The sequence below is a fragment of the Electrona antarctica genome (genome assembly GCF_951216825.1).
Source record: "Electrona antarctica genome assembly, chromosome: 7".
Classification (NCBI taxonomy): domain Eukaryota; kingdom Metazoa; phylum Chordata; class Actinopteri; order Myctophiformes; family Myctophidae; genus Electrona; species Electrona antarctica.
The window spans coordinates 18,221,071-18,247,888 of record NC_136812.1 but is presented as its reverse complement, the minus strand read 5'-3'; the positions used below and the strand labels follow the sequence as shown (position 1 = coordinate 18,247,888).

General features: G+C 40.8%; 4 protein-coding genes across 5 annotated transcripts; 3 read left to right on the top strand and 1 right to left on the bottom strand.

Annotated features, from left to right (window-relative positions):
• The first annotated feature begins 85 nt into the window (after positions 1 to 85).
• On the top strand, positions 86 to 4,643 carry LOC306925951 (uncharacterized protein). Of its 2 annotated transcripts, XR_013790329.1 has the most exons (4): positions 86 to 373; positions 1,387 to 1,518; positions 2,165 to 4,166; positions 4,265 to 4,643. XR_013790329.1 is itself a non-coding variant. In XM_079505126.1 (3 exons), exons 1-3 carry the CDS (start codon positions 178 to 180, stop codon positions 3,055 to 3,057), a joined length of 1,221 nt encoding a protein of 406 aa, XP_079361252.1. In that variant the 5' UTR covers positions 86 to 177; the 3' UTR covers positions 3,058 to 4,643. The 2 variants fall into 2 exon arrangements, 1 of the variants encoding a protein (XP_079361252.1); XM_079505126.1 differs by having other exon boundaries at positions 2,165 to 4,643.
• A 611-nt stretch (positions 4,644 to 5,254) lies between these two features.
• On the top strand, positions 5,255 to 12,235 carry LOC306927053 (spindlin-1-like). The gene is made up of 5 exons (XM_079506670.1): positions 5,255 to 5,372; positions 6,166 to 6,203; positions 6,658 to 6,905; positions 7,171 to 7,404; positions 9,637 to 12,235. Exons 2-5 carry the CDS (start codon positions 6,184 to 6,186, stop codon positions 9,840 to 9,842), a joined length of 708 nt encoding a protein of 235 aa, XP_079362796.1. The 5' UTR covers positions 5,255 to 5,372; positions 6,166 to 6,183; the 3' UTR covers positions 9,843 to 12,235.
• Positions 12,236 to 13,285: 1,050 nt separating this feature from the next.
• Positions 13,286 to 19,995, bottom strand: micos13 (mitochondrial contact site and cristae organizing system subunit 13). The gene is made up of 4 exons (XM_079505062.1): positions 19,787 to 19,995; positions 19,306 to 19,462; positions 14,714 to 14,771; positions 13,286 to 13,872 (listed from the first exon to the last, which is right to left on the bottom strand). Exons 1-4 carry the CDS (start codon positions 19,813 to 19,815, stop codon positions 13,775 to 13,777), a joined length of 342 nt encoding a protein of 113 aa, XP_079361188.1. The 5' UTR covers positions 19,816 to 19,995; the 3' UTR covers positions 13,286 to 13,774.
• A 269-nt stretch (positions 19,996 to 20,264) lies between these two features.
• On the top strand, positions 20,265 to 26,807 carry hsd11b1la (hydroxysteroid (11-beta) dehydrogenase 1-like a). Its single transcript, XM_079506412.1, has 6 exons — positions 20,265 to 20,439; positions 23,412 to 23,542; positions 23,657 to 23,860; positions 24,032 to 24,125; positions 25,588 to 25,753; positions 26,354 to 26,807. The coding sequence occupies exons 1-6, from the start codon at positions 20,355 to 20,357 to the stop codon at positions 26,538 to 26,540; spliced, it is 867 nt and encodes a 288-aa protein (XP_079362538.1). The 5' UTR covers positions 20,265 to 20,354; the 3' UTR covers positions 26,541 to 26,807.
• Positions 26,808 to 26,818: the final 11 nt, after the last annotated feature.

Sequence of the window (26,818 nt, the reverse complement as noted above, 5' to 3'; positions counted from 1 at the left end):
TAAAAAATGTGCACTATTATTTTGCGGTGCAAAAACGACCATCTATCCAGGCCAGCAGATGGCAATAGCGGCTACAAATTGTACATGGCCCGGAAGCAGAAACCAATGACAATAACAACACAAAGCTGTACAACAGCGATTTGATTTGAGCGGTCGGTCGGTATCGGTGCTCCAAAAATGTCATCTCAACAGCTCAGATTGTTTATCCAGGCACGCCTGACAGCGGCTGCTGAGGAGATCTTTGGTGTGCTTGAGAAAACCATCAGTGAATATGAAGAGCAAGTTGTTCAGTCCAAGTGGGAGGTGGAACAGCTGAAACAAGATCTACTACAACTGAACACAGTACAGCCTCACACACACCTGTACAGAATAGGTACGAATTACTCATCCATCTTTTAGGCAAAGTAAGGCGATTGTGAGAATTTGTGACAGTTCCTGTTTTGGGATGTTGTGTTGTGGTGAGCTGCACTCACCACAACAACACACCATGTGGACAATAAATTGGACATCCATTATGTTATGTTTGTGTGTGCTGCTGCAGTGCAACACAAAAACATAACATGTGGATGTCCAATTTGGTTTGGGTGTATGTATTGACAGAGTTGTGCAGTTGAAATGAACATAGCCTACCATTCATAAGCGATTGTTCTTTTGAATGTCTGTCGCTCCCCATTCCCTGGCGTGATCGATCTCATGATCACTGCACCTGTGTGTGTGACCCACTAGTAAATACCACACACCCAGTGCTGCTGTGACTCTAAAAGCCCGCCACCAAGTGTCCAAAAATAATATCGCCAACATAACATGTTCATAATGGCTCCAGTCCTAATACGAGGTTTTAGCTTCAATAATAAACAATAGTTGGTAGTGAACTCATGAAAGTGTGATTATATTTAGGCCTACTTGTTTGTTTTTTATCATAAAAACTACCTTCCTTCTTGGTCGTATATTTAATACATTAGTGCTTGACATATTGGTGATGTGTTGCTGTCAACTGTCTAACGACACATAAACCTAAAAGTCGAAATCCTGTAAAACAAAATTTGCGGGTAAAATTATCTGTCATGCAGTTTCAAGAAAGAAAGAATGGGCAGAGAAAGAAAATAACACAGAAAACTAATCTAGACTAGTATTAAAGGATGTACAATTAATAATTAATCACATCTGTATATCGGCCAATATTAGCTTAAACATGAAATGTATGTATGTATGTATGTAGGTATGTATGTATGTATATGTATGTATGTACCTAAACAGTGCATCTAATTGATAATAAAGTGAATCATCATCTATTGCAATACCAGTAATATATCGATTGATTTGACCATGCAATTAATCAGATATTATTGGCCAAATGTTCAAGTAATTGTTTGCTCTCACTGTTAGATTCCCAGCCAGTCAATGAGGACGTGCATCCTTTACAACAGTTCAACGATAGACAGGAGCTGATATCCAGTGAGGAGGAGCATGAGGCTGTTCAACATTATTCCCCACAAGTAAAAGAGGAACAGACAGCGGGTAAAACTAGCTTTACATTTAACACTTTTACATTTCTATCATATGACTGGAATGAGTTGTTGTTATAGACCAGGGGTCTTCAACAGCGGGTCCGGGACCCCAATGGGGTCCTCAGAGTTACTACAGAGGGGGCCGCCAAATCTTGGCGTGATAGGATACTCTTTTTACATTAACCACTTGAACCCTACAGTAGCATCCCTATTCTGAGGAGAACATTAGCCACTTGAACCCTACAGTAGCATCCCTATTCTGAGGAGAACATTAGCCACTTGAACCCTACAGTAGCATCCCTATTCTGAGGAGAACATTAGCCAAAAATAGCAGCACACAACGCCTCGAGTTGTGAGCCTGTAGATCAGCTAGATTCAGCAAAGTGGTTTGATTTGACGGGAGAAAACGGCAGACCAAGTACAGAGTGAAAGGTAAAGTTTACTAAGTATTGAAGGTTTAAAAAAGTCTATAAAGCGATCTATGAAAAAGTAGTAGTGGGGGTCCCTGCTCTGATCTCTCTCTCTCAGCTGAGGGGTCCTTGGCCTGAATAAAACATTGAAGACCCCTTATAGACTAACATGATAACGTGTATCAGTTTTCTTTTTGTTGTTTCATTACAGTACATGTTCATAGTAATCGTTGCTCTCTCTGTCAGATTTCCAGCCAGTCTCTGAGGCAGTGCTACCTAGACAGGAGCTAATGTTCAGTGAGGAGGATGAGGCCATCCAGCAACTGTCCCCACAAGTAAAAGAGGAACAGGTGGACCTCAGCATTGTTCCAGACTCTGAGAACAGTATTTTCAACGGCGGAAAAAATGCATTTGTTCAGAAATTCACCAGTGACGGTCAGCTGATCCCTTCTTATACTACGGAAACTGTGATGGCAAACCACAGCGTCACAAACATATGTAACGAGAGCGGAGGATCAGGCATGACGTTCAGCCAGACTGACGACAACATTTTCTGCATGGAGCAAAAGGTTTGCCGTTTTTGCGGAAAGCAGTGCCTCTCGTACTCGGACCTGGTGAAACACGTGGAGGGGAGTCATATAGGAAAGAAAGCCTTCAAATGTCCCGGATGTGACGAAGAGTTTGCCGGCAGAGACAAGTTGGCTGTTCACTATAGAATTCACACCGGCGTAAAAGCTCACTCTTGTCCTGTCTGCGGGAAATGTTTTAATCACCGCTCAAACTTTAACGTTCACATGAGAACTCACGCCGGCGTAAAGCCTCACTCCTGTCCTGTCTGTGGGAAATTGTTTAATGACACCTTGAACCTTAACCTCCACATGAAAACTCACACCGACATCAGACGTCACCGTTGTCCTGAATGTGGTAAAATGTTTGCTGATAGGTCGAATTTTAAAGTGCACATGAGAATCCACACTGGCGTCAAACCCTACACGTGCCACGTCTGCGCGAAATTGTTTACTCAGAATATAAACCTTAAAGTTCACATGAGAACTCACACGGGGGAGAAACCTTATTTTTGCAACAAGTGTGGTAAAATGGTTACCCATAAAAATCATCTCAAAAGGTGTACACGATAATTACATAATCGTATGATGGCAATTATTTGAGTTTAGCGCAAATATTTTGCATAATCATCTAAATCATCTTCATTTGTTGAAAAATAAAGCGGCACGATGTTACATTTATACATTTTAATTTGTCCAATCTGTATGGTAGAGTATGTTAATATAATATAACTTGTACACTTGGGGTGGTTGTATTTTGTTTCCCTGGTCTTTCGTTTTTTTTTTTGTGGCTTTCGCCTTTATTTTATATATTTTTATGGAGGGACAGACAGTAGGCTGACAGGAAATGGGGAGAGAGAGATGGGGAGGAAGACATGCATTAAGGCCGTCGGGATCGGGAGTCGAACCCGCGGCACACTGCCAGACTGGATTACCAGCCAAGGTGCCTGGACCACTGAGCCATGGCCCAGGCCCAAAGGTCATGTCTTACCTAGACACAGGATCTGACACAGATTTTGACATGATGGTCAAGATTCAATTTCCCCCCTGATCAAGCAGGCAGGCTCTTTTAGCTCAATGGTAAAAATGTCAGCACTTGCGTAGGAAAGCGGGTTAAAATCCATCATAGAAGAGGAAAGTTACATAGTGGTTTTTTAATTAACCCATTTAGACCTGAGGTTAATTCTAAAATGTACAATATGTACAACATACTGTACATGGCAACAACAACCCCAAAAGAGGTTCCCGTATAGGCGTATTGAAAGGTATACTAGGAGTTCCCGGTATAATGGGTTAAAACTTAACTTGTGATGTGCGATGTGATGTGTTGTAAGCTGGTAGATTGTTGATTTTCTCTTCTCCTTTTTTTTAAGTGTAGAATTGTATAACTTGTTTTAGCCATAGTACATTATTTATTTAGATTATTGGTCATTGTCAGTTATTTGTCATATTTGCCCTGTGCACATTTTGTTTACAAATTGTAAGTCAAACAGAAATGTAATTGTATTTACAGTAGAGGTTCCAATGTTCAATGCAGAAAACAACAATACAACCATTAATTTAAATTAATTGTATGACAATCAATCATTAACTACAAATTCATGATCATGACAGCCCTACATGAGGGTCCAAGAAGCACTGAAACATTTCAATACTACTACTATTACTAGTACTACTACTGTGTAGTGTCTACTAGTGTAGCCTGGCTAATAAGCCAGACCGAATCAGCCGTTGGCAAAAAAGAATTGCCTGTGTGATATTAGTCTGGCTTATTAGCCAGGCGACTACTAGTGTGCTGTCCTGCTTAAGTCAGACAGGAGAGTGCAGTAAACAATTCCTCTTCTGTCTGCACTACTAATGAAGGTCCTGACATGATAGTCATGTTAAGATTGCGTATCCTTTGCTAAGCTTGTGGCAGGACACTGTATGGACACTGGATGTGTTTGTTTTGTTTACATGCAATGCAGGCTTTAGTATTTGGGGTATACTGTGTATACCATGTTGCATATGTATTTGTGCTTGTTGGGCGAGATACTGTGATGACACTGATTTGGTTGTGTTCTGCATAGTACAGGCTAGATAGGTGCACACTACTGTGTTCTGTTGCTTCATTATTGATGGTGCTTTTTTATATTATTCCTGTATCTACTTTTGTCTTACTCTGTATCTCTAATTTAAATGCTAAATTAAAAGATCTAGCCAAGATTGACGGTCTGAGTTTTCTAAGTAATCAGTAATTTGTCAATAAATTGCACAAATTATTTTTATTTATGCAAAAGTTTATTGGCATTTTTCATTTTAATCTGTTTTATATTCTCAATGTGTTATATTAAATAAAGATTTCTGTATATATTGCTGTGTGTGTGTGTGTGTGTGTGTGTGTGTGTGTGTGTGTGTGTGTACACATATATATATACACACACACAAAGTCAGTCAACATAAGTAAAACAACATTTTGACTAGGCCTACCTATTCACTCTTCCCTCACACACGCACGCAAACAAACAAACATATCACATGACATGGTGAACTGCCTTAAAAAGACGACCCAAAAGAAAACAAGGAAAGGTACACGGATTATTGTGACTTGTCTGCCCCTTAGAGTATATAAGGTCTGCCCATTTAAATCAATGATCCAGTAAGCGAAGCCTACAAGTAGAACGCTTACGCTTATGGACATCATATCCCAATGTTCATTGCGTGCACATTCTCCTCGTGTGCAGTCATTGCAGCTAAAAGCATAATGGGAAATGTAGTTCTTTTTGTGCTCCGTCCTCCCATTTTCCTTAGGTTTCGCGAGGTTTGCATGGGCGGGTTGTGGTTGTATGTAGCCACATTTCTCTGCTGCTAGAAGAACTTAACAATACTGATATGAAATCGGCGTAAAGGTATTTATATGATATGTCTAAGTTAAACTACAACGATATATTTCTATCCGGATCGTGATGATGTGTGTTTTAGCGAGGGTATGAAACAGATATAGCAGCAGCTACTTTCCTTAACATCTGCATTGAGGTGAGCAGCTCGAACAGACCAGAATTATTGATAACCTATTGCCATCGAAAGATTATGTGGTGTAGATGTTGTTGCCCTTACTCCGAGCCGGGTAGACCTTAGTTTTGAGTAACATTGAGCAGTGCAGTGCATTTACCTCTGCAAGGTAATATCGCAGCAGCACTGAGACAATAGCTGCGACAAATCCAGCCGGCTATGTACTGTAATTTTTCAGATACAGTGAGATCATGGCTGACGTGTTTTCTTGAAGTTGTGTGTCACAGAGAGCCTGTTTAACTGGCTCGTTTTCCTCCTGATCCAGCAGTGATATACACTTGTAGTCAAACAGTGATTGAACAACGAGCATGTTATGTATAACCTGTAATTGAACCAGACGAGCAAGGCCGCGCTGCTTTAAAATTATGTACATTACAAACAGTGACCTCCATGAATGTGTGTAGTTCAGGGAAATAACCAGGAAGTTATTTCGTCGCGCCAAGCCATTGGCTGGAATGGTTGTCAGTCCCTGCTGCTGTGTAGGCTACAGCTGGTCGCTGCTGGTCTTTATTAAGTAGGCTAGCTTTGTTTTCAGCTAAAGTAGAGGCCTGTCTGAATGCATGACAGCTTTCATACTCACTTAAAACAATATATATAATACATCTGTTGCTTCTCTCTCTCATTCACCAGCCTTTGCATTTTGGAGGCATGTCCAAGAAACGAGGGAGGTATGTAGAAGCATGAATCCATGTCATATGAAGCCATTATTGCTGGTTATCGTATATATATGACAATAAAGAGGAAAAGTTTTGTCTGGTTTCATAATTAAGTGGTTGAACCAGTTACACAACATTCACTGCCAGGATTTTATATCAGACGTGTGACTGGTGGTGTTTATTTTCAAGTGAACACTACAAGGAAGGCTTAAAAAAGGAATTTCCTTTGTGCAAAAAATTCCATCCTTCTCTCTAAACAGCCACATATAACACATTCTTTGTCATTTTCAAAAGCAGTGACATCCCTTAAGAGATAAGCTAAATCAAGCTCTATATGTTCCACACAAGTGGACATGTATTCATCAGGTATCTGACTTGATTAAGCTGTTCTGTTTATAAGCTGTCTTTTCACCCCCCCCCCCCCCCCCCCCCCCCACACACACACACACACACACTGTCTTTCCAGAAAACGGAGTAGCGGGGAACTGAGTGACACAGTAACCCCTGATCCCAACTGTATTCTGGGACTGCGTATTCAACACAACTGGCGTGAGAAAGGGAACCAAAGCAAATGGAAGGGAACTGTTCTTGACAGGCTCAGCGTTAACCCATCTCTCTTCATGGTCAAGTACGATGGCTTTGACTGCGTATATGGCATTGAACTGTTCAAGGATGAGAGGGTATCAAACCTCCAAGTCTTGACTGAAAAAGTTGGTGAGTGTTAATACCGTAGGTGTTTTTAATACTGTTGTCTGTATGTTACGTACTTTGTATTGAGTAAATGTTTAAGTGCTAATGAACACCAAGGCATTTTGATTTGCCGTAGCTTTAGTTAAACCAAAGGAGCTTGGATCGTGTTTTGCATGCACTGTTTTGTCAAAACAGGACATTGACCTGTGAGGGAGAGGTATGGGAACAGGTCGCTGACCTCAATGTGATGTTAACTTTCACATTCATTTCATATGTTCTTTTGTCTTAGTAAACAACAAGATCAAGGTGCCTCATGGGGCAGAAGAACTGGTTGGTAAAGCGGTGGAACATCTTTTTGAAAAGGAGGATGGAGAGAAAAATGAATGGAGGGGCATGGTCCTCTCCAGAGCGCCAATTATGACCAACTGGTATTATATCACTTATGAGAAGGACCCAGTGCTTTACATGTACCAGCTGTGGGACGACTATGCTGATGGAGACCTACGGATTCTGCCAGAAGCAGGTATTGGATATGAGCATACAATAAAAGATTCATGCACAGCTGAAGCAGGTAATGGCAGTTAATAAAGCCCCATCACCTCGCACCAGTAATGTACATATTGTCAATTAACAGAGAAAATGAATCATCCATTAACAAAGAGCCATACTTCGCACAACTGACACAAGTATCGTCTATTAACTGTCCGAAAACAGTCCCTGCATGTTGTCCCACACCCTCTGCTGGATTTGCCACGCGTGCCCGCAATGGTTTAATTTCGGACTGCCTGCAGTTCATTTGTAACAGAAATGTAAGTGCTGTTTAGTACCACACAATCCCACACAATATTACTGTCTAATACACCGTAATCCTGTAATATTTCCAATGGGAACCCCAAACATTACAAACGGTAACACAGAATATGAGAGAGTTTGAAATGTATTCAAATGATCGTTCATCCCATGTATAACTAAACTAATCTATATAAAGTAGCAAAGATGCCACTACAGTCGCAGTTTGCAATGATACTTCATTGTAACCGTCATTGTTGAGTTGTTGAGTCACTTAACGTTAAGACAGCACTCAGAACGAACAAGAATGAACACCCTGCGTCCCGTTGTGTAATGACTATATACTGTGATAATGGGTGGCACCTGGGCTGGCACCTCACCTCATTGGGCACCTCATTCCAGGGGTGGCCATTGCCATCCGCCACTGGAAATGGCTCTGTTAAATATCCATACCTCACAACGAAAGATAAGTAGGTACATTGATTAACAAAGATCCATACCTCACACATTGAGCTTACTACAGTATTATAACAAAGGTTCAAAGTGCCCACAACTCATGTGCGTGTCACCAAAGAACATACAACAAAGATTCAACCCTCCCGCCACTGAAGTATTGCCAGTGAGAATATAACAGACTAGTGCATGGCACAGCTTTATACAATTGTATTCCTTTGTATCTCAACCCACTATTGACAAGGCAGCCGTGAGCTGAGCAGCATTTCAACACCCTCTGGACAAATCTGCAGTCAGATGATGTTCAGAGTGCTATATTTGTAAATTGCAGCTTGCATACTACACCAGTACTGTATACTACATGATACCTTGTCTTATACAGTTCTACAGTCACATGACTTCACTTGTGCCACTAGCCTCAACTGTCTAGTCTGTCTGTCTTCTAATCGATTCTCATGTCTGTATATCAATATTAATCTCAGACGTGAGGCCCTGGGGGATAAAACCACTGAGAGCTCTGCTCATAACTGTATTTCGCCATACAAATCTGTATACTGCCAAATCTGTATACTGCCAGTGCTTAGCTTGAGGGTACATTTGATTTAGGTCTACCAGTTTAGCAAGCTTTGACAATACTATTGTCAATGCATGCCCTTTGACACACCAAATCAAATTCATTATACCATTTTTGTCTGTTTTGAAAATGAAATCAAGAAACGACTGTGTTACAAAGTTACATTGTGTGATAACAGCTCTGATTTGGCAAGTGTAGTGTGCTGTCCTGGTATCCATGGCACACAGAATTAGGTCGCTTTCGCACCAAGTGTGAAGGCTAATCCGAATTCTGGTGCGGATCAAACAAACACATTCTACTTTGCCAAAAAACAGGGGTTTCGCTTTGCTTCCAAGCGCACCCTACTTCGATTCACTGCAGGTGTGAATGCAATCCGCATCAAATAAAGGAAATGAAGCAAACAATGTGGCAGATGTCTGTCTGTCACTGTGTGTGTAGTGGGGACTTTCTTCATCTTTTTTAAATAAATAAAATAAATACTTCAAAATTAATGTTTAGCTCAGCATAATCTATGTTAACTGTAGCTAACATGGCATATGCATAATAATGTTATATGATCGGATCATCAATGCGAGTACATAAATGTCGGATTCATTTTGCGCTGCCGTTTGCGCTGTGCCTCAATGTGCCCAAAAGAACACACACACACACACACGGTAACGTCCAGTCCCCAACGACACACTGCAGCCACGTTACCCTTACTTTACGTCCTAACTATTACTCAAAGTATAATTTTGACACCATAGATTTCACTGTAATTTTATGAATTAAACACCTTGATAAAGTCCCCTGCTGTGGTTGACACAGTGCAGTGTGAATGCAAACGCAGATAATTAAAGTGCAAGAATGATGCAACTTCACCCCCCAATCTCACTGAGTCTACCGAAGTACAGGTGAGAATGCGTCCTTGATATTTTGTCCCTTCTCGTCTCTTCTCAGAGAACAAGCACCTGTTGCCAGCAGACAGGAAGCCCGGAGAGGAGACAGAGAGCCTGGTGGGGAAACAGGTGGAGTATGTTACCGACAAGGGTGTGAAGAGAACAGGCCTGGTCATCTACCAGGTCCCAGCCAAACCCTCTGTCTACTACATCAAATACGATGATGACTTTCACATCCATGTCTATGACCTGGTCAAGACCACCTAGAGATGATGGACACTTCAATCTATCTCACCCACTCGACCCTCCTCCCCACCAAGACCGTGCTACATCTGCTTACTTTGCACTCACTTTCATCTCTCATTCAAAGTCCCTGCAAGGATTAAAAGATGATATGCTTTATTATTCTGAGAAAAACAAACAAACAAACGGAAGCATAATGTTCTTTTGGTATGCACAGCAGAACTGTAGTATTGCTTTGCTAGCCCATTAGGAGGAGGGAGACAAACTGTTCGGAGCAGAGGAGATATTGATATCTCTGGTTAACCTATTTCATTGTCGCTCTGCGATACTTTTCAGTTAGCAAAGTCCAGGAGTGAACTTGCTCAACAGATGCACATGGTAATTGTGACTGCGATTGCTTTACTGTCCCTAAGATACCGTGCTCATTAATCTGGCCTTATTAAAAGCATTTTAGCATTCCCAAAACGTCAGTGTTCAACAGTACTGCCCCAAAACAGCCTTTGAAGATGTTTCAACTTTCTTTAGATTAATAGGCCTTATGTAGGCTAGGCTTACATTCTGAGACCGGTCAAGCCTATAATTTTAATGTGATCGATTTATGTTTTTCATTTATTCGTTTGCATAATCATAGACAATCACTCCCTCATGGATCTGTAGTTCTTGGTGGTCGGTTGTCTAGATGGCTCACAGGGTGCACCTGCCTAAGGCGAGAACAGCCTGTGTTGTTGCATTTTAAACCATGGCCCTCCCCTGAGATCAGTGAGCAGGTGAAAGCAGAACAGACATTAAAGCAAGTGGATAATGGTAGTATTGAAACGATACCTGAAGACTGAAGTTAGACTGTAGTGACCGCGCTGCCCCCTCCATTATGCTCCTTTTGGAAACCTATCCTGCTGCTATCCCTTTTTATCATCGCTGGCTGTATAATTAGGCTACATTAATACACCTTCTCCCAGTCCTCAAATATTGGAGCCAGATTTTTTCCGTATGCATTTACCTTAGGTTAACGGCACAAGGATCAAGAACAGATCTAGCCTGATTATACTTGTAGTCACACGACAGGGTCCTGCAGCAAAATAGCCCATCTACAAGCTCACAACATTGAGCTTCAGTTATTTTTGGCACAGGAAATACATAAAGTGGGTATAAGGTCCTGTGTATTAACCCCACACACATCATAAAGTGCCTTCAGGCTTATCATATTGCAATATTGTATATATCTGCTAATAGCGCTCAACATAACATTGCTTACGAAGGCCAAAAATTGGTCTTTATTATACATTGGAAAGTTAGATACTCTAACAAACATTGACACTGACAGCTTGAGAAACGTTTTGCAACCGTCAATTTATATTAGAGGATATGTGCAATGTTTTGCTGTTTATGCAGTATAAACATACTCGGATGTAACATTCTTAACCAATGGTTGCTTAGTTTCATCAGTGGTGATATTGTAAGGAGCACTTAATTATATATGGTATAGAATTTATGTTTAGGTTGTGGTACGCTACATTGTTTCCCCATTATGCTTCTTTGCTTAAAAGCAATCGTGGTGGATTATGCTTTAAATCACACGCATGAAGAAATCTTATAACACCGTTATTTGTTATAATACATTACGCTTACAGTATTTAATCTGTAAATTTTGTGTAAAATGTATTGTAATGTTGCCTGTTGTGAGTATCCTCATTTATGTGAATATCTCATTAAAACACCAGCTTTTCTTTAAATAAGTTCTTAGTATACAATTATGTGTATATCGGACAGCGATCTTGAAATGACAGACGGCAGTTTAACAATACAGTAACTGCGTTTCGGGCCCTATTCATATCTGAACTACTGCTGTCTAACAGACGTGCGACTATATGTGCTTTTGATTTGATCATAATTGTTTAATATCCCAGTTCTAGGAATTCCTTACTCATCTCAGCTCTCCCTATAGGGCATTCAGTATATCACTCCGTAACACAACCGATTGGTAGGCAGGTGGTATACCCTGATTATCATGCTTTTCTATTACTTAACTGTCAAACCTTTGCATGCATCATTTGAATGGAGACTTTGAGATATTCAAGTCTATTTTGGCAGCAGTAAAAAGTAGAAATATCAGGCAAAAACAAGTTTCTTACCCTGCTTCGTGTTGAATAAAAAAAAGTTGAAAGATGGCAAAAAGAGAAGCATTGTCAGCTTATTGTGGGGTACATCACAACCCTCGTAACTCTCAGATACTGTACATGTTTTACATGCAGTTAAAGGAACACAGTGGCTTATACTGTGCAGTTGTGCTGTCGTGTTTCTACATTGAGTATTCAAAATGATTGTGCTCTCTGCTTCGTTCTCTTCTTCCTGTTCTGATGTCTTAGCAGCAGGTCATTTGTGTCATTCTGTCATGTGTAATAAAGTTTTTTGCACATTTATTTTCCTCTCAATGTGCCGTCATGTTCCAGGTGCAGACAAAATGTAGCACCATTGTACAAACTACGAATGTAAAGGTGAAGTCGTTAATGTGATGAATCCAACGTGCACCCTTACGTCCATTCATTATAAATTCAAAGTAGCTGGTGTACAGAAACAATTTTAGCAAGAAAAGTGCACTATGGGGAAGGGCCTACTCTGGGTCTGCAAAAATGTGGAAGTCTGAGTTTAATGTCATTTAATGCAATCAGATAGGACTTTTCTGTTTGGATGTATGGGCTGTCAAGGCCATAAAATATAGCCGGGGAGCCACAGGCCCAAAAGCTCAACGATTAACCTGTGATATCCTGACATACTTTGTATGTGTTATTTCTATTCATTTGGTCATTAAGGTCCACAGAATGAGAGGTCTGCTCTGCCAGAAACATCGTGAAACTGTTAAGGCCATTTTTGTATACTTTACCACCATAGTTTCATCATACTTTAAGTAGCATGTGACATGTCAAACTAGGGGGGGGTTTCATGATTCTGAATCCATTCCAAGCATTCGTTTTGCACGAAAAACACTCCTTGGCCTAAAAATGGCGATAGCCGTCATCACAAATGAGGATATTGCCGAATTTAGGCCAAGGAGTGTTTTTCGTGCAAAACTAATGCTTGGAATGGATTCAGAATCATGAAAACCCCCTAGTTTGACATGTCACATGCTACTTAAAGTACGATGAAATGTTGCCTTATATTGGTTGTCTATGGTGGGGTATACAAAAATGGTCATAACTTTTTTTTGCGATATTTCCAGCAGAGCAGACCTGTCATTCTGTGGACCTTAATGACCAAATGAATAGAACAAATACAAATAAAAAGTATGTCATGACATCACAGGTCCTCTCAAAGTTTTGGTGCTGGCCCCCCGGCTAGTGTTCCCGCATAACTTCCGGGTATGATGTTGTCACGTGCATACCCTCTATTTGAGAGTATTGCAATTTGACATTGACTTCTCATCAGACAATATTTAATATTCTCCATTTCTCTTAATATATGACAGCAATTACTGTATTATGGTTAGGGTTTATTGTACTCTCAGAAATGGTGAAATTGAATATATACAATAATAGACATTCTCTGTATTAAAAAAAAAACATGAATTGTATGTATAATGACTTGTTTGAAAGCCAGTATTGAGGAAATGATATCAGACATGGTGTTGAGATAAATAACAATTTATAGTACACAAACACAATGTCCATTGGTGATCGTTTTGTTTTCTTGGCTACAAATTATATTATGCATGACTCCCATTATAAATTCACTATAATACGGTGTGCAAAACACTTAAATTCAAAACTACTAAACAATAATTGTTGTACGTAATTACTTCCGTCATCTAGAATTACTCATTCAGATCATCTAAATGACTTGCAGGATGTCCCTTCATTCCCCCTGTGAGGAATTTTAGTGTAACCATTTCCCAGATTTAATTATGATCACGGACAACCATCCAAAAACCACAAGATCAGTAAATGTCAGGCTTGTCCACGTCTTCATTTGGTAAGGTCTTTCACATACTGCAGTCCCTGGTTTGTGTAATCACACGCTCTTGTAGGTGCCTCCGATATTGCCGAGATTGACGTCCGCACCCCTAGAGTGAAGAGAGAAATGTGAGCTATTAACCTACATGAATTAGTTGCCTTGTCATGCCACATGATGTGTTCATATATTTTAACTGTTTTTGTTAAGAAACAAAAAGTAAAATAACTCATGTAGACCTGAGGCAGATTGTACGCCTTCTAATCTAAATCCTAACCTACGATTTCAAAATAATAATAATAATCCTCTATATACAGTACATAGTAAGTAGCCTTGCCGAGCCATGAGGCCCATAGGGCAGGAGCCTATCTCCTGTTTTTGTAGCGTGAGGCAGCTTGATGTACAAGTACACCCCCTGGACATGACGCTGGTATGTCGCAGGGACTTACCCCCAATCCAACCCTTGATGCTGAGTGCCAAGCAGGGAGGCACTGGGTCCCATTTTCTTTGGTATGACCCGATCCGGCCGGGGATCGAATCCCGACCTCCCAGTCTTAGGGCGGACACTAACTACAAGGCCACTGAGCTGGTGGCGATTTCAAAATAATAATAATAATCCTCTATACATAGTACATAGCAACATCTAAAATGACAGATGCTTTCCTGGATTGAAAGGCACAGCAACATAACAGGCTTTCAAGGTCTAAATGGGATCGCAAAATCAGGGACACAAACCCTTCACCTGCCTAGGGACGAACTGAAACAATGGCCATTAAATCTATATCGAGTACTTAGTTTGTCCGTGATTCCTCATAATATGAGGAATCAGTACATAATATGTATACTGTACAGCGTACGCGTCTACTTTGCTAATACACCTGCCACAAACAGGAGGGCAAGAGACATTTCAGACAGGAAAAGTAAATAACTCAAGCCTGTGAGCCAGCCCTTACCAGAATTCCATGAATTAACCGGGGAGAATTCAATCTTAGGCAATGTTGGAAGTTGAGTCTAAAAAAAAAAAGAGTGATCAATGAATTAGAAATTATTCAGGATGCAAGAGCAATGATAATACAGCAAGATGTGAAATTATATTGAAAAACTAAAAAAAGAAAGGAATCACATTATTGCAATAGAACCAAACAGACATTTGGCTCCATTGCACATACCATCAACTTGAGTGTGAAATAATGGGGCACAACTGCCTAATCATTCACAGTAACTATGCTATACAAACTTTATTTGGTAAATCTGTCAAATCCATTTTCTCCACTTCATCCCGGGGAACCTGACGTGTTCCCAGGCCACCGTGTTGACATAATCCCCCCCCCCCCCCAACTGGTCCTGTCAGGGGGTTTCCTCCCACTGGGACATGCACTGAGGACCTTCTTAGGAAGACACTCTTATCCGTATTCTAGCTGCCCAAAACACCTAGCTGGCTCCTGTCCAAATGAAGGAACAGTGGTTCTACTTCTTCAAGTGACTGAACTGCTCTAAGGGCACCACCCTGTGAAATCTCATTTCATCTGTGTGATCTTATTCTTTTGGCCATAACCCACACTTCATGACAACAGGTGAGAGTAGGAAAAGTATCGAGTGCTTTGCTTCTGGCTCATCTCTCTTTTAATTTCATTTATTGACAAAAAGTCATCAACAAAGTCATCAACAAATTTGCAAGGTGTGCCATTGGCAACAATGGTGAACAGCATTTCATGTACAGTATGCATGTATGACCAGCAATGGGCCTTTATCACGACAGCCATATTGACATAAATAGTTGTATATTAACGTTATGTTTATGGGGGTCAAAAGACTGAATGTAGCACAATAGCTTAGCCTCAGCCTTGCCCAAAAATACATAATATCTCCCCACTATGCCGAGGCCAAGGGGTTAGGCCTATAGAGCGTCGCAGTCCCGCCCCCTCGAGAGATCCGGAAAATAAATCCCCGTTCATTTTCCTCATAGACTTTTCAGAAAGTATTTATTTAAAGACGTTTACGCCGCGGACAAAGCCAACTCTTGTCGTGACAAATCATGACAATAAACACAATGTTTTGGGCCAAACAAAGAATTAGAAAGTAGAAAAAAACGGCAGGTTACAACACTTTGTTGTTTTTCTTCTTTGTAATTATTTGTTTGGTCCAAAATATTGTGTTTGTTGTCATGATTTGTCACGACTCGAGTTGGCTTCGTACGACGCTTAAAAGGTCTTTAAATAAATACTTTTTGAAATATGAAAAATGCATTGGGATTCATTTCCTGGGCCTGGTGTCGTCATGAAAGGGGGCGGGACTGCAACTCTCTATTAGGGTTTAGGGTTAAGGAGATGTTTGGCTTTAATCTATAGCCCGATGCAGGAACTCCGGGTTCAAATCTTGGTTGTTACAGTACTATGGCTGCTGTGTAAAAGGTATATTACTCAGCACTGTGTGTATATCATGTATTATTCCTGTCCACAGAGAAAAGCTAGGCTCAGACAGAAAATTAACCTCTAACCTAGGAACAAAAATGAAAGGAAGGGACATGAGGTCACGTGACTGGACGCCAGGGCTGCGCCATGACGCTCATCTGTGGCAAATCTCGCACCGGAAGTTCAATGAAATACATGGCAGTGGATGGAGCCGGCTGGACCAGCTCATAAACACACTATTTATGAACGATTGTGACCTTCGTCATAATCGGTTCAGGAATATTAAAAAGACATCACAGGTTGTTTTCTAATCACTTGCTTTTCGATGTGCACACTGCACAGTACATCATTTTATTGAGGCATCTAAACAGCGGTAGGTGTCGTTTCTGTCTCTGTGGTTTCGCAAGATTTGGTTGCCAGACACGTTCAGAAACTTACTTTTTGAAATATGAAAAATGCATTGGGATTCATTTCCTGGGCCTGGTGTCGTCATGAAAGGGGGCGGGACTGCAACTCTCTATTAGGGTTTAGGGTTAAGGAGATGTTTGGCTTTAATCTATAGCCCGATGCAGGAACTCCGGGTTCAAATCTTGGTTGTTACAGTACTATGGCTGCTGTGTAAAAGGTATATTACTCAGCACTGTGTGTATATCATGTATTATTCCTGTCCACAGAGAAAAGCTAGGCTCAGACAGAAAATTAACCTCTAACCTAGGAACAAAAATGAAAGGAAGGGACATGAGGTCACGTGACTGGACGCCATTTTATTGAGGCATCTAAACAGCGGTAGGTGTCGTTTCTGTCTCTGTGGTTTCGCAAGATTTGGTTGCCAGACACGTTCAGAAACTTACTTTTTGAAATATGAAAAATGCATTGGGATTCATTTCCTGGGCCTGGTGTCGTCATGAAAGGGGGCGGGACTGCAACTCTCTATTAGGGTTTAGGGTTAAGGAGATGTTTGGCTTTAATCTATAGCCCGATGCAGGAACTCCGGGTTCAAATCTTGGTTGTTACAGTACTATGGCTGCTGTGTAAAAGGTATATTACTCAGCACTGTGTGTATATCATGTATTATTCCTGTCCACAGAGAAAAGCTAGGCTCAGACAGAAAATTAACCTCTAACCTAGGAACAAAAATGAAAGGAAGGGACATGAGGTCACGTGACTGGACGCCAGGGCTGCGCCATGACGCTCATCTGTGGCAAATCTCGCACCGGAAGTTCAATGAAATACATGGCAGTGGATGGAGCCGGCTGGACCAGCTCATAAACACACTATTTATGAACGATTGTGACCTTCGTCATAATCGGTTCAGGAATATTAAAAAAAAAGACATCACAGGTTGTTTTCTAATCACTTGCTTTTCGATGTGCACACTGCACAGTACATCATTTTATTGAGGCATCTAAACAGCGGTAGGTGTCGTTTCTGTCTCTGTGGTTTCGCAAGATTTGGTTGCCAGACACGTTCAGAAACTTACTTTGTGTTCTTTAGATACCTCTAAAATTACACGGTGTACACATCGAAAAGCAACACAGCAGGTAATGAATATATATATATATATATATATATATATATATATATAGAGAGAGAGAGAGATGTCTTCTTTTATTTTCCAGAAGAGATTATTTTACAATGGTCTCAATCATCCAGAAATAGGGTTCATATGCTTGTTGTCCCGTTGTTGAGATGTGATCTATATTGCTTGTATAATTATGTACTGTATAACCCTTACTCTGAAGTGCCACAACGGAAGTACCAGATGTGCCTGTTACCCAATGTGTATATAATGATGCTGCTGATAAAGATGCTCGAGTTATTATGGTCACGAGCTAATGTGAAGCTGCTGCCTCCTGAGTCGTCATTCTTTCCTCTATGTTTCTATTAGTCCAACTTAGCGTATTTTAAAAGAACGTTTTTGTTACTCACCAAAACAAAGGCGGGTTGTGTCATTAGAAAGCCTACTTTCCTTAGAGGACGCACTCTGAGCCCCCCACCACACGTATAAACAGTACTTTTTGGCCAGAAAGGGATTTTTTTTCACCGGAGGAAAAATATTCTCTATGAGGCAGTTCTCTGGGCAATATCGGTAGAGGGCGCATTGGAGTAACTAAAAGTATTCTTTTCCAGTGGAAACAAAATCCCTTTTTGGCCAAAAAGTACCGTTTATACATGTGGTGGGGGGCTCAGAGTGCGTCCACTAAGGAAAGTAGGCTTTCTATTGACACAACCCGTCTTTGTATTGGCGAGTAGGTCAAACGTTCGTGAGAAACCGAAAGTCCCATAGCCTTATACTGCAGGGCAGAATCGTAGAAGCAGTAGAAGGCTATGGACCAGAGCTACTCTTAGGCTATCTAGACTCTTCTTATCGCTGTAATGGCAGCTCTGCCAACATTTGTCCACTCGGCTCCATTGACTCCAATGTGTTCCACCAGAGTTTCGGCAGCAGTTTGCCACCGAGTGTGACGAATCTGCCAGTTGGAATTGAAGGGTAGAGAAAATGACGTTGGTGTCGGCAACCTTTCCTCGTAAGCTTCCTTGCCTATAACATAGCAGCATTACTATGTAGCCCCTTTTGGAACTCTGTATACCTTTTTTGTACTTGGGTCCAACAGTATACCGCCATCCCAATTCCCAAAGGGGATATGATGAATGAATGAAGAATTAATTAATTACATTTTTATTTTCGTGACATGCCACCATTTTGGCCCAGGTGCTGGACAAAAGGCAATACAGGAGGAAAACAATAAGTCCTCAAAAACTGGTAAAGAGACTCTGCTCCACTGGTTTATTAATAGTATAGTACGTATAGTCATAGTGTTCCTGAAGAAGATCCTAGTGATCGAAACTTGAATCTTTTCCCTTTATGATGAATTCCTGTTCTGTTCTTTTTGGCTATATAGAAGTATCTATTTGTATGTCTCTAAATGTTTTGATGATTTGAACAAGGTGGACCCTCTTGTAAACAAGTGTAATGCTTTATTGGGTCGTCCACTCACAGTTAACAGTCTTTCTATTGAGTTGTGCTTGAAATGTACTGTAATTCTGCAAACTGTTAATACATATTTCAATCAATCAATGTATGTAGCATCAGACCACCATCAGACCATCAGTTTCATTATGATCTTTCTTACCTCCAGTCCAAAGTACTTCATCCACTCATTTATTGCAGGTGGTATTGCAGACTTAGCTTTGCCCAAGACTTCTGACCCCTGAGTGCTGTTCCCCAAGAGCCCCGAGTCATAAACAACATACACAGCTCCTCCTGCGACAGTCACCTTGGTGGCTAATCTGTCATGGAAAAGAACAGACACAGACAGACACATGACATTAGCATGCCCCCAAATTTGTCCACAGACAGTGTTGTTCAAGACTAACAGCTAATTAGCAAATAGCAAGCAATATGATAAGAAATGTATACATCCTAACATTCACAGCATCATTTTGGTATAGACGAGAGTTTGATGAGCTAGCCATCAAAGACATAAAACCCTAAACCTAACTGTCTATTTAGTTTATTTGACAGTATAACATAGCAAGTAAAACATAGCAAAGTAGCTAATCTGCTAACTAGTATGCCAATGATCAAAAAGGATGAACCCGAAGCACACTCACTTTAGCACAGGCAAGATCTTGGCCGCCATTGTCGCAAGCGTACACTGTCTGTTATTGGTATTCTTTACGAAGTGAGTTAGTTGTTATTATTAATATTATGGACTCTTTCTACGTACGGACTCTATGCAATGATGAATGAACGAGAGAAAGCTAACTACTTGCTACATGAAGGGCAATCCTGTTAACAAGAGGACGTGTGTCAATAAAGTTGCTTTAAAAAGAAAGCTAACCGTTATTTCAGAGCTGCTGATTCGTATGTTTTACGTAACGTACGTCAAATGTACGACAACGACAAGTCATAATAATCATTCATGCAATTATTTATCTGAATTAAGTTACATTGATTCCTACTCAAATGTTTGATTGGTTCTTTGTTTTGTTTTTAAAACAGTGATAATCAAGTTAAGCCTCTTAACTTATCTGAACCATAGACACACCCCTCACTCTCACTCAGTAGTGTGATTGTGATAAGTTTCCCCTGTGTTTTCCAATAACAATTGTATTTGCAGCTCCGTGGTAGACAGACATCTGCAACCAGGCCATAGAAGCAAACACATATGATTGCAAAATGATTACTTTTACTAAACTCATGCTTCTTAGTATTGGTGTAATTGTCATTGCTGTGAAGTGGAGGGCACCCACTTTTAATGCAGGTAAGGAATAATCTTTTGAAATGTAATAGCTTGTAAAAGCTGTTTAATTGTGTAGTTAGTTAGTTAGTTACTTAGTCAGTTAGTTAGTTAGTTAGTTAGTTAGTTAGTAGTTCCTAGTCTTGTGTGCTTAGACTGTCAGGCTAGCTTGGCTACTGGGCATTTGATTGATTGATTGATTGATTTATTAACAGAATTACAGTACATTTCAAGTACAACTCAATACAAAAACTGTTAACTGTGAGTGGACGATACCATAAAGCATTACACTTGTTTACAATCACCATTTTCAATTCATCAAAACATTTAGAGATGCACAAATATACACAACTGCAGCCTATAGTCAAAACAGGAAATCATCATAAAAAGGGAAAAGAAACATATACAGTGAGGGGGAACAGGGGTGGGTGGGGGATTCAGATTTTACGGGGGCCAGTTTCGAATTGCAGCCGCCCGTAGGTGCCCTTTGAGAGCGGTTTTGAAGGAGTCAAGGGATTCGCATGTCTTAATGACTGTTGGTAGGGCGTTCCACATTTTGGTGGCATAGGAGCAAAATTAATTTAGTCCTCTGGTGTTGCGGGTGTGGACTTCGTTGACATTAAGGAAGTATTTAGACAGGTACATGGGTATCTTGGTGGTGTAGAGAATCTTGTGGACCAGAACCATTGCAAGGTGCTGTACTCTGTCGTCAACCCTAAGCCATTCCAGCCTGTCAAAGTGGGCAGGGGTGAGGTGGGTTCGGGGAGTGAGGCCAAGTAGTAGCCTGACCAGTTTGTTTTGGGAAGTCTGTAGCCTTGTTTTAAGGGCCTTAGAGGTGCTGTGGTACCAGGAGGTGCAAGCATAGTCAAAGAAACCTTATATGAGGGCTCCTGTTAGGGCAGAGGTTCCCAAACCTTTTTGGCCATGCACTCCCTGTTACCTCCCGACCTAGCTGATGCTCCCCCCACATGGAAATATAAATTGCATAAGCTATATAGAGACATATATTTCCTTTTTATCCACATATATGAACCTGAATATGGCATAATATATGCAGCATAGGCTATATTCTGCATTACTTGCCATATATTGGCATAATATGTTAATAAAACCATAGCACCACCATTAGACTTTTCATGTCACGCACCCTCTAGAAGGCGCTCACGCACCACAAGGGGTGCAGGCACCACAGTTTGGGAACCACTGTGTTAGGGTCTTCATTAAGGTGTTTTTGTTGACCAGTGAGGAGATCCTGTAAAGGAATCTTGTTCTTTGGTTGACCTTTTTGATTACGTTGGTGGCCATTTTATCACCGGAAAGATTTGCCTCCAGGATGGAACCTAGGTAGGTATAATTTCATCTTTTCGTGTGATAATATTGTCACCCAAGCTTGGCTATGGCTGTTTTTAGCCCAAGGAGTGTTTTTCGTGCAAAATGCTTGCAATGGGTTCAGAATCATGAATAACCCCTAGTTTGACATGTCACATGCTACTTAAAGCATAATTCAAATGTGACATTTTTGATTTATAGGCCTATAGGTTTTAAATGGTACCCAAACGTTCAACCTCTGAATTTACCATGATCCAAAATTCATATAATTAATTATCAATTTTTAATATGTTATTTGGGTGACCCTAAGGATCATAAAAAACCTTGGAACGATTACTATTGCAATTTATTTTGGGCAACGCCCCTTTTTAGCTTAAACTGGCCTGCCACCTATTATTATGACTAGGGTCTAGGGGACCGTGCCCGTGTGGGTACTGCACGCTCCGCTCGCTTGTGTGCCGTCTCCTCCACCCTCATGTTAGCAAGGCAAGGTAAGGCAAGGCAATTTTATTTATATATCACCTTTCATACACAAGGCAATTCAAAGTGCTTTGATGTGCTCAATTGTCCGGCATCTCATTCTGTTGTGCACATCTGTGTCGTGTATGGAGTCTATGCAGATGTCAGAATGATGTCAGAAGTCGGTGGGACGAACCCGAATTTAGGCATGCCCAAATATGGAGTCTGGCCCGGGCAGAGGCCTTTTGATGTCAGCTGTAGGCCTTGTGATGTCAGCTGTGTCAATATGGAGTTATTTGTTAGGCATGCCCAAATACGGAGTCTGGCCCAGGCAGAGGCCTTTTGTGGCGATATGGAGTCTGGCCCGGGCAGAGGCCTTTTGTGGCGGTTCTGGACAACCGTGGGTCCGACCGACTCGACACCGGGCACTACACTTAGTACACTCCCTGTGGGGGTGTGGAACGCGTGTGTCAAATTGTCAAATGAAGTAGGTGGGGCGAACAGTTCTCGAGTTATGTGGATTACAGACGTACAGAGGAACAGCTACATGTACAGAGACTTGGTGCATTTATAGTTAGATTGGTAACACCTGGCTGTGGCTGTACTGTAGTGATACCCTATTTCATATTTAATTATTTTCCTCCAATCTTACCACCCACGAGTCACGACAAAGGTTACCCTCCTATCTAACAACTAAGCTAGTTAATATTTGACAAAGAAAGATATGAAAGACACCATTGGACTATATTACAAAATAGAGCAGATTTGTTCCTCAACTGGGTCTGGGGTTTGTTCAATGCCCTGAAATGGTCTTAGCCCCAGCCCTGCCAGGAAAGCCTCTGCTGCTCACGGATAAAAATTCCACTGCCATGCAAGGGGTCCAACTTTACCAAAAATAAACAAAACTACTCCGCTAATCACCATAACAAAGCTAGTTTTGTGTTGGTGAAAGTCTATTCTCCAGTCTGGGAAGCCTCGAGTCGAGACCCCAGCTTCTCTGTATAATATACTTTAGCCTCTTTAGGCATAAAATAAAACAAAATATTTCAGTCAGGAATGGATGAAATATATATTTATTGAATAAGAGCCCAAAAGTAGTTTTTTTTGCCACTCAGTATTCCTGACCTGCATAACTTCCGTGTATGATGATGATGTCATGTCACGCGCATACCCTCTATATCAAAAACAAGTGTTCTAATGTGTTTCAGAATCCCTGAAAGGTGCCAGAATACTGGTGACAGGGGCCAGTACAGGTATTGGTGAACAAATGGCTTATCATTATGCTCGCTTTGGTGCCCAAATAGTCATTACAGCGAGGAGGGAGGGCGTGCTACAGGAGGTAAGTGAACTTTACATATTTGAATTGACTAAATGGAATAATGTATTTGTTAGAATGTGTATTAAATATTATGCAATGCAATAATATTAAAAAATGTACTTCTGTGGCTCACAGGTGGCAAAGAAGTGCTTGCTTCTGGGTGCAGAGAAAGCTGTGTACATAGCAGCAGATATGAGCAATGTGTCTGACCCAGAAGGAGTTGTGAACTTTGCTGTGGACCAACTGGGAGGGCTGGATTATGTGGTCCTCAATCACATTGGGCCGAGCCCATACAGCATGTGGGAAGGAGATGTGGAACACACCAGGTACTTGATGCAGGTAATGCAACATTAAACAACTGTACTCTGTGTAGTGTAGTGTGTGTGCGTGGGTGCGTGTGCGTGCAAAAAAGCCTAGGCATAGTAGTTGAATTGTTTACGTACTGCACAGTAAGACCTTTATGTTAAATAAGTGTTTGGTGTGCGTGCGTGCGTGCGTTTCTTCTCAAAGGTCAATTTCTTCAGCTATCTACAGATGGCTTGGAAAGCTCTGCCTACACTTGAGCAAAGTAAAGGATCACTAGTGATTGTCTCATCTCTCTTAGGTAACTTTTCCCATTATTTCAAGAAATAAATGTACTGAGTGTTGACAGCCTATAACACCTGATCCACGTTGGGACACTTCACTTTCTACAGTATTTACATACATACCTAGGCTATGACTACATGTCTAGATGTACATAATTGATCCATATTACTGTCCGATACTCAGTGGTGTAAAGTAACATTTACTTAAGTACTGTACTTAAAGGGGAATACCACTCATTTTCAACATATATAAAAATAAAATCACACCTGTGTGAACTGAGTGGTGCAAACCCCCCCCCGGCCCCCACACTCTCACTCTCTCTCTCTTTCTCTCTCTCTCTCATTAGCAGGCAACAGTGCAGCACTATCTCTCTGTCTCTGTTTCTGGCACAACAGCGCCACTTTTGGTACTCATTGGTATTGGTGCTCATTAACGTCACACAAACATAGTTGAACACGGACATTGCTGTTCCTTGGAGTGGTTGCACCACTCAAAAACATTAACATGGTGAATCACATCTTGATGACATCATTTGACCATTTGAAAATAGCCGATCTACATGCTACAGGCACTGACCAGCCCAGATGTCATGCCAACTTTTACTTTGTCTCTTATGTTGTTGTCCTATTTTAATATGTGGTAGTTAGCCTACTGCTTATTCTGTATTTGTGATCCACCCTTACTGCGTTGCTGCTGCTATGACGACTGGTTTTCCCATGGGAACAATAAAGGCCCATTAATGTGCAACATTGTTTTCTGACTCAATAGTAAACAAACCAACATACAGTATGAACAACATTAAGTATAACCTTAAGAGCTTTTTTAATACCAAATACCAAAATACAAAATGATCAAACATTACATAAGCAAACATTGTGAAAATAGCCAATCTACAAGCTTGCAGTGTGAGGCGTTTGTGAGATTGTAGTTCGGCTATTTTCACAATATGTATCTGTGGAACTAAGTCAATCTAAATGATTCTTTCGGGGGGGGCACGGCCTGAAAGGTCTGGGAAACTGATCTACAGTATCTAAATGCCATATTGCTGTTTGATCTGAATGATCTTTTATGATAAGATTACTTAAGATACGACTATTTAAGATACTAGCAGAAAAAACGATTATGTTTTCTGCGTACAAGATTACCTATGCTATAGGTCCCTGCACACTGGACGCGTTTTCGGATTTTTAGCGGCGTTTTTCAAAAAATGCGTGTGTGAAACCATGTATATTTCGGTGTACTCCACCGGCCAATAAGGGACCACTGTTCTTGATGACGTAACTAAAGTACGTTTCAAGGTTGGTATAAGGTCAATAATGGGTCTAAAAGATTTAGAATAGCAGAGAGCTCTAGGACTCAGAGCAACAGTCGTACCCAGACAGCAGAGAGCTCTAAATGGGCATACATGGCCTACTTGTGTGCAAGGCGCAAGTTGGCATCTTGAGAGAGTGCATTTCTAGTGTTGTTTTGTTTCACAGGTAAATCAACCAGTCCATTTGCGGCACCTTACACTGCCACCAAGTTTGCCTTGAATGGCTTCTTTGGGTCCCTGGAGTATGAGCTGGCTATGAAGCAGAGCAACGTTTCTGTCTCTATTTGCACCTTGGGACTCATCGATACTGAACAAGCTATGGAGAAAGTCAGGTCAGAATTATTCCCAGAAAATCACATAATCAAATATCAACAAACTATGTTAACCCATTAAATAAGACCTGAGGCCGATTACACAAACCAGTAGTTCTCAAACGTAATTCAAAGTTGTTTGTGTTTGAAAGTTTTTCAAACACTTTCGAGATTTTTCAAAAACGTTAAAAAATAGCATATGTACAAGCTCGCAGTGCGGCACGAACAAGCTTGTACATCTGCTATTTTTGAAAGGCTGAAATAAAAAATCACTCTTATCATCATACATCAGCCAATCAAATCGTCACATTCCGTGCTACAAACACAAAACACACAAAGCTGTGCATAGGAGGGGCTAGAACCCCTCAAAAATGACACTTCCCGGTTTTAATGGGTTAAAATGACAAATTATTCTCATTGAATGTCAATCATTGTTTTTTAATAATAGCAACAATTGTGATAATTTATCTGTACTTCCACAAAACTTCCAAAAGGTTTGAGAACCACTGATTTAGAAGTTATTTGTAGAATCAGCCTCAGGGCTTAAATGGGTTAACAGTGCACTGAGGATTTTACTGTGTACCAGCTACAGTATTAAGTATAGTGTGTTGTGTCCTATAGGGGAATGCTCAAAAAACCAATACCGTATCCTGCCTCGGAAGCAGCCTTGAACATCATTGCTACAGGAGCTATGAGACAATCAGAGCTGTACTATCCCTGGACCATCCGAATATTATGTATTGTCAAAGACTGGTGCCCTTCCCTTACAAAATATTTTGTCCATAACCTGTATATTGACAACCCTTGATGTTAGATGTTGTTAAAATTGTTCTTTGTTCTTCAACAGCCCAAGTAGTAATTCAAATTCCAATATCTGGCATAGAATGTCCACATGAGGGCAGTAGTGCCAAAGGTAATGGACAACTCAAGCCACCTTCTAGACTTCAAAACAATATCATTATTAAATCCTTAAAACATGTTGTCTTTGTAACATGGCAACATGGTATAATAGTATACTGTGTCTAAAACCGAGGATTTTTTTTTCGTGGTGATTGGTAACAATAAAGTTGTAATACTTTTTAAGGA

What these genes read in the sequence shown, in the direction of transcription:
- LOC306925951 (XM_079505126.1), top strand. Translation starts at nt 178, where the DNA reads ATGTCATCTCAACAGCTCAGATTGTTTATCCAGGCACGCCTGACAGCG. An exon ending in CACACACCTGTACAGAATAG is followed by an intron (nt 374 to 1,386) that starts GTACGAATTACT and finishes TCTCACTGTTAG; the next exon opens with ATTCCCAGCCAGTCAATGAG. An exon ending in AAAAGAGGAACAGACAGCGG is followed by an intron (nt 1,519 to 2,164) that starts GTAAAACTAGCT and finishes TCTCTCTGTCAG; the next exon opens with ATTTCCAGCCAGTCTCTGAG.
- LOC306927053 (XM_079506670.1), top strand. Translation starts at nt 6,184, where the DNA reads ATGTCCAAGAAACGAGGGAG. An exon ending in AGTCTTGACTGAAAAAGTTG is followed by an intron (nt 6,906 to 7,170) that starts GTGAGTGTTAAT and finishes CTTTTGTCTTAG; the next exon opens with TAAACAACAAGATCAAGGTG. An exon ending in ACGGATTCTGCCAGAAGCAG is followed by an intron (nt 7,405 to 9,636) that starts GTATTGGATATG and finishes GTCTCTTCTCAG; the next exon opens with AGAACAAGCACCTGTTGCCA.
- micos13 (XM_079505062.1), bottom strand. Translation starts at nt 19,815, where the DNA reads ATGGCGGCCAAGATCTTGCCTGTGCTAAA. An exon ending in AAGATCTTGCCTGTGCTAAA is followed by an intron (nt 19,463 to 19,786) that starts GTGAGTGTGCTT and finishes TTTCCATGACAG; the next exon opens with ATTAGCCACCAAGGTGACTG. An exon ending in TGAAGTACTTTGGACTGGAG is followed by an intron (nt 14,772 to 19,305) that starts GTAAGAAAGATC and finishes TTTTTTTTTTAG; the next exon opens with ACTCAACTTCCAACATTGCC.
- hsd11b1la (XM_079506412.1), top strand. Translation starts at nt 20,355, where the DNA reads ATGATTACTTTTACTAAACTCATGCTTCTTAGTATTGGTGTAATTGTC. An exon ending in GGGAGGGCGTGCTACAGGAG is followed by an intron (nt 23,543 to 23,656) that starts GTAAGTGAACTT and finishes TGTGGCTCACAG; the next exon opens with GTGGCAAAGAAGTGCTTGCT. An exon ending in ACACCAGGTACTTGATGCAG is followed by an intron (nt 23,861 to 24,031) that starts GTAATGCAACAT and finishes TTCTTCTCAAAG; the next exon opens with GTCAATTTCTTCAGCTATCT.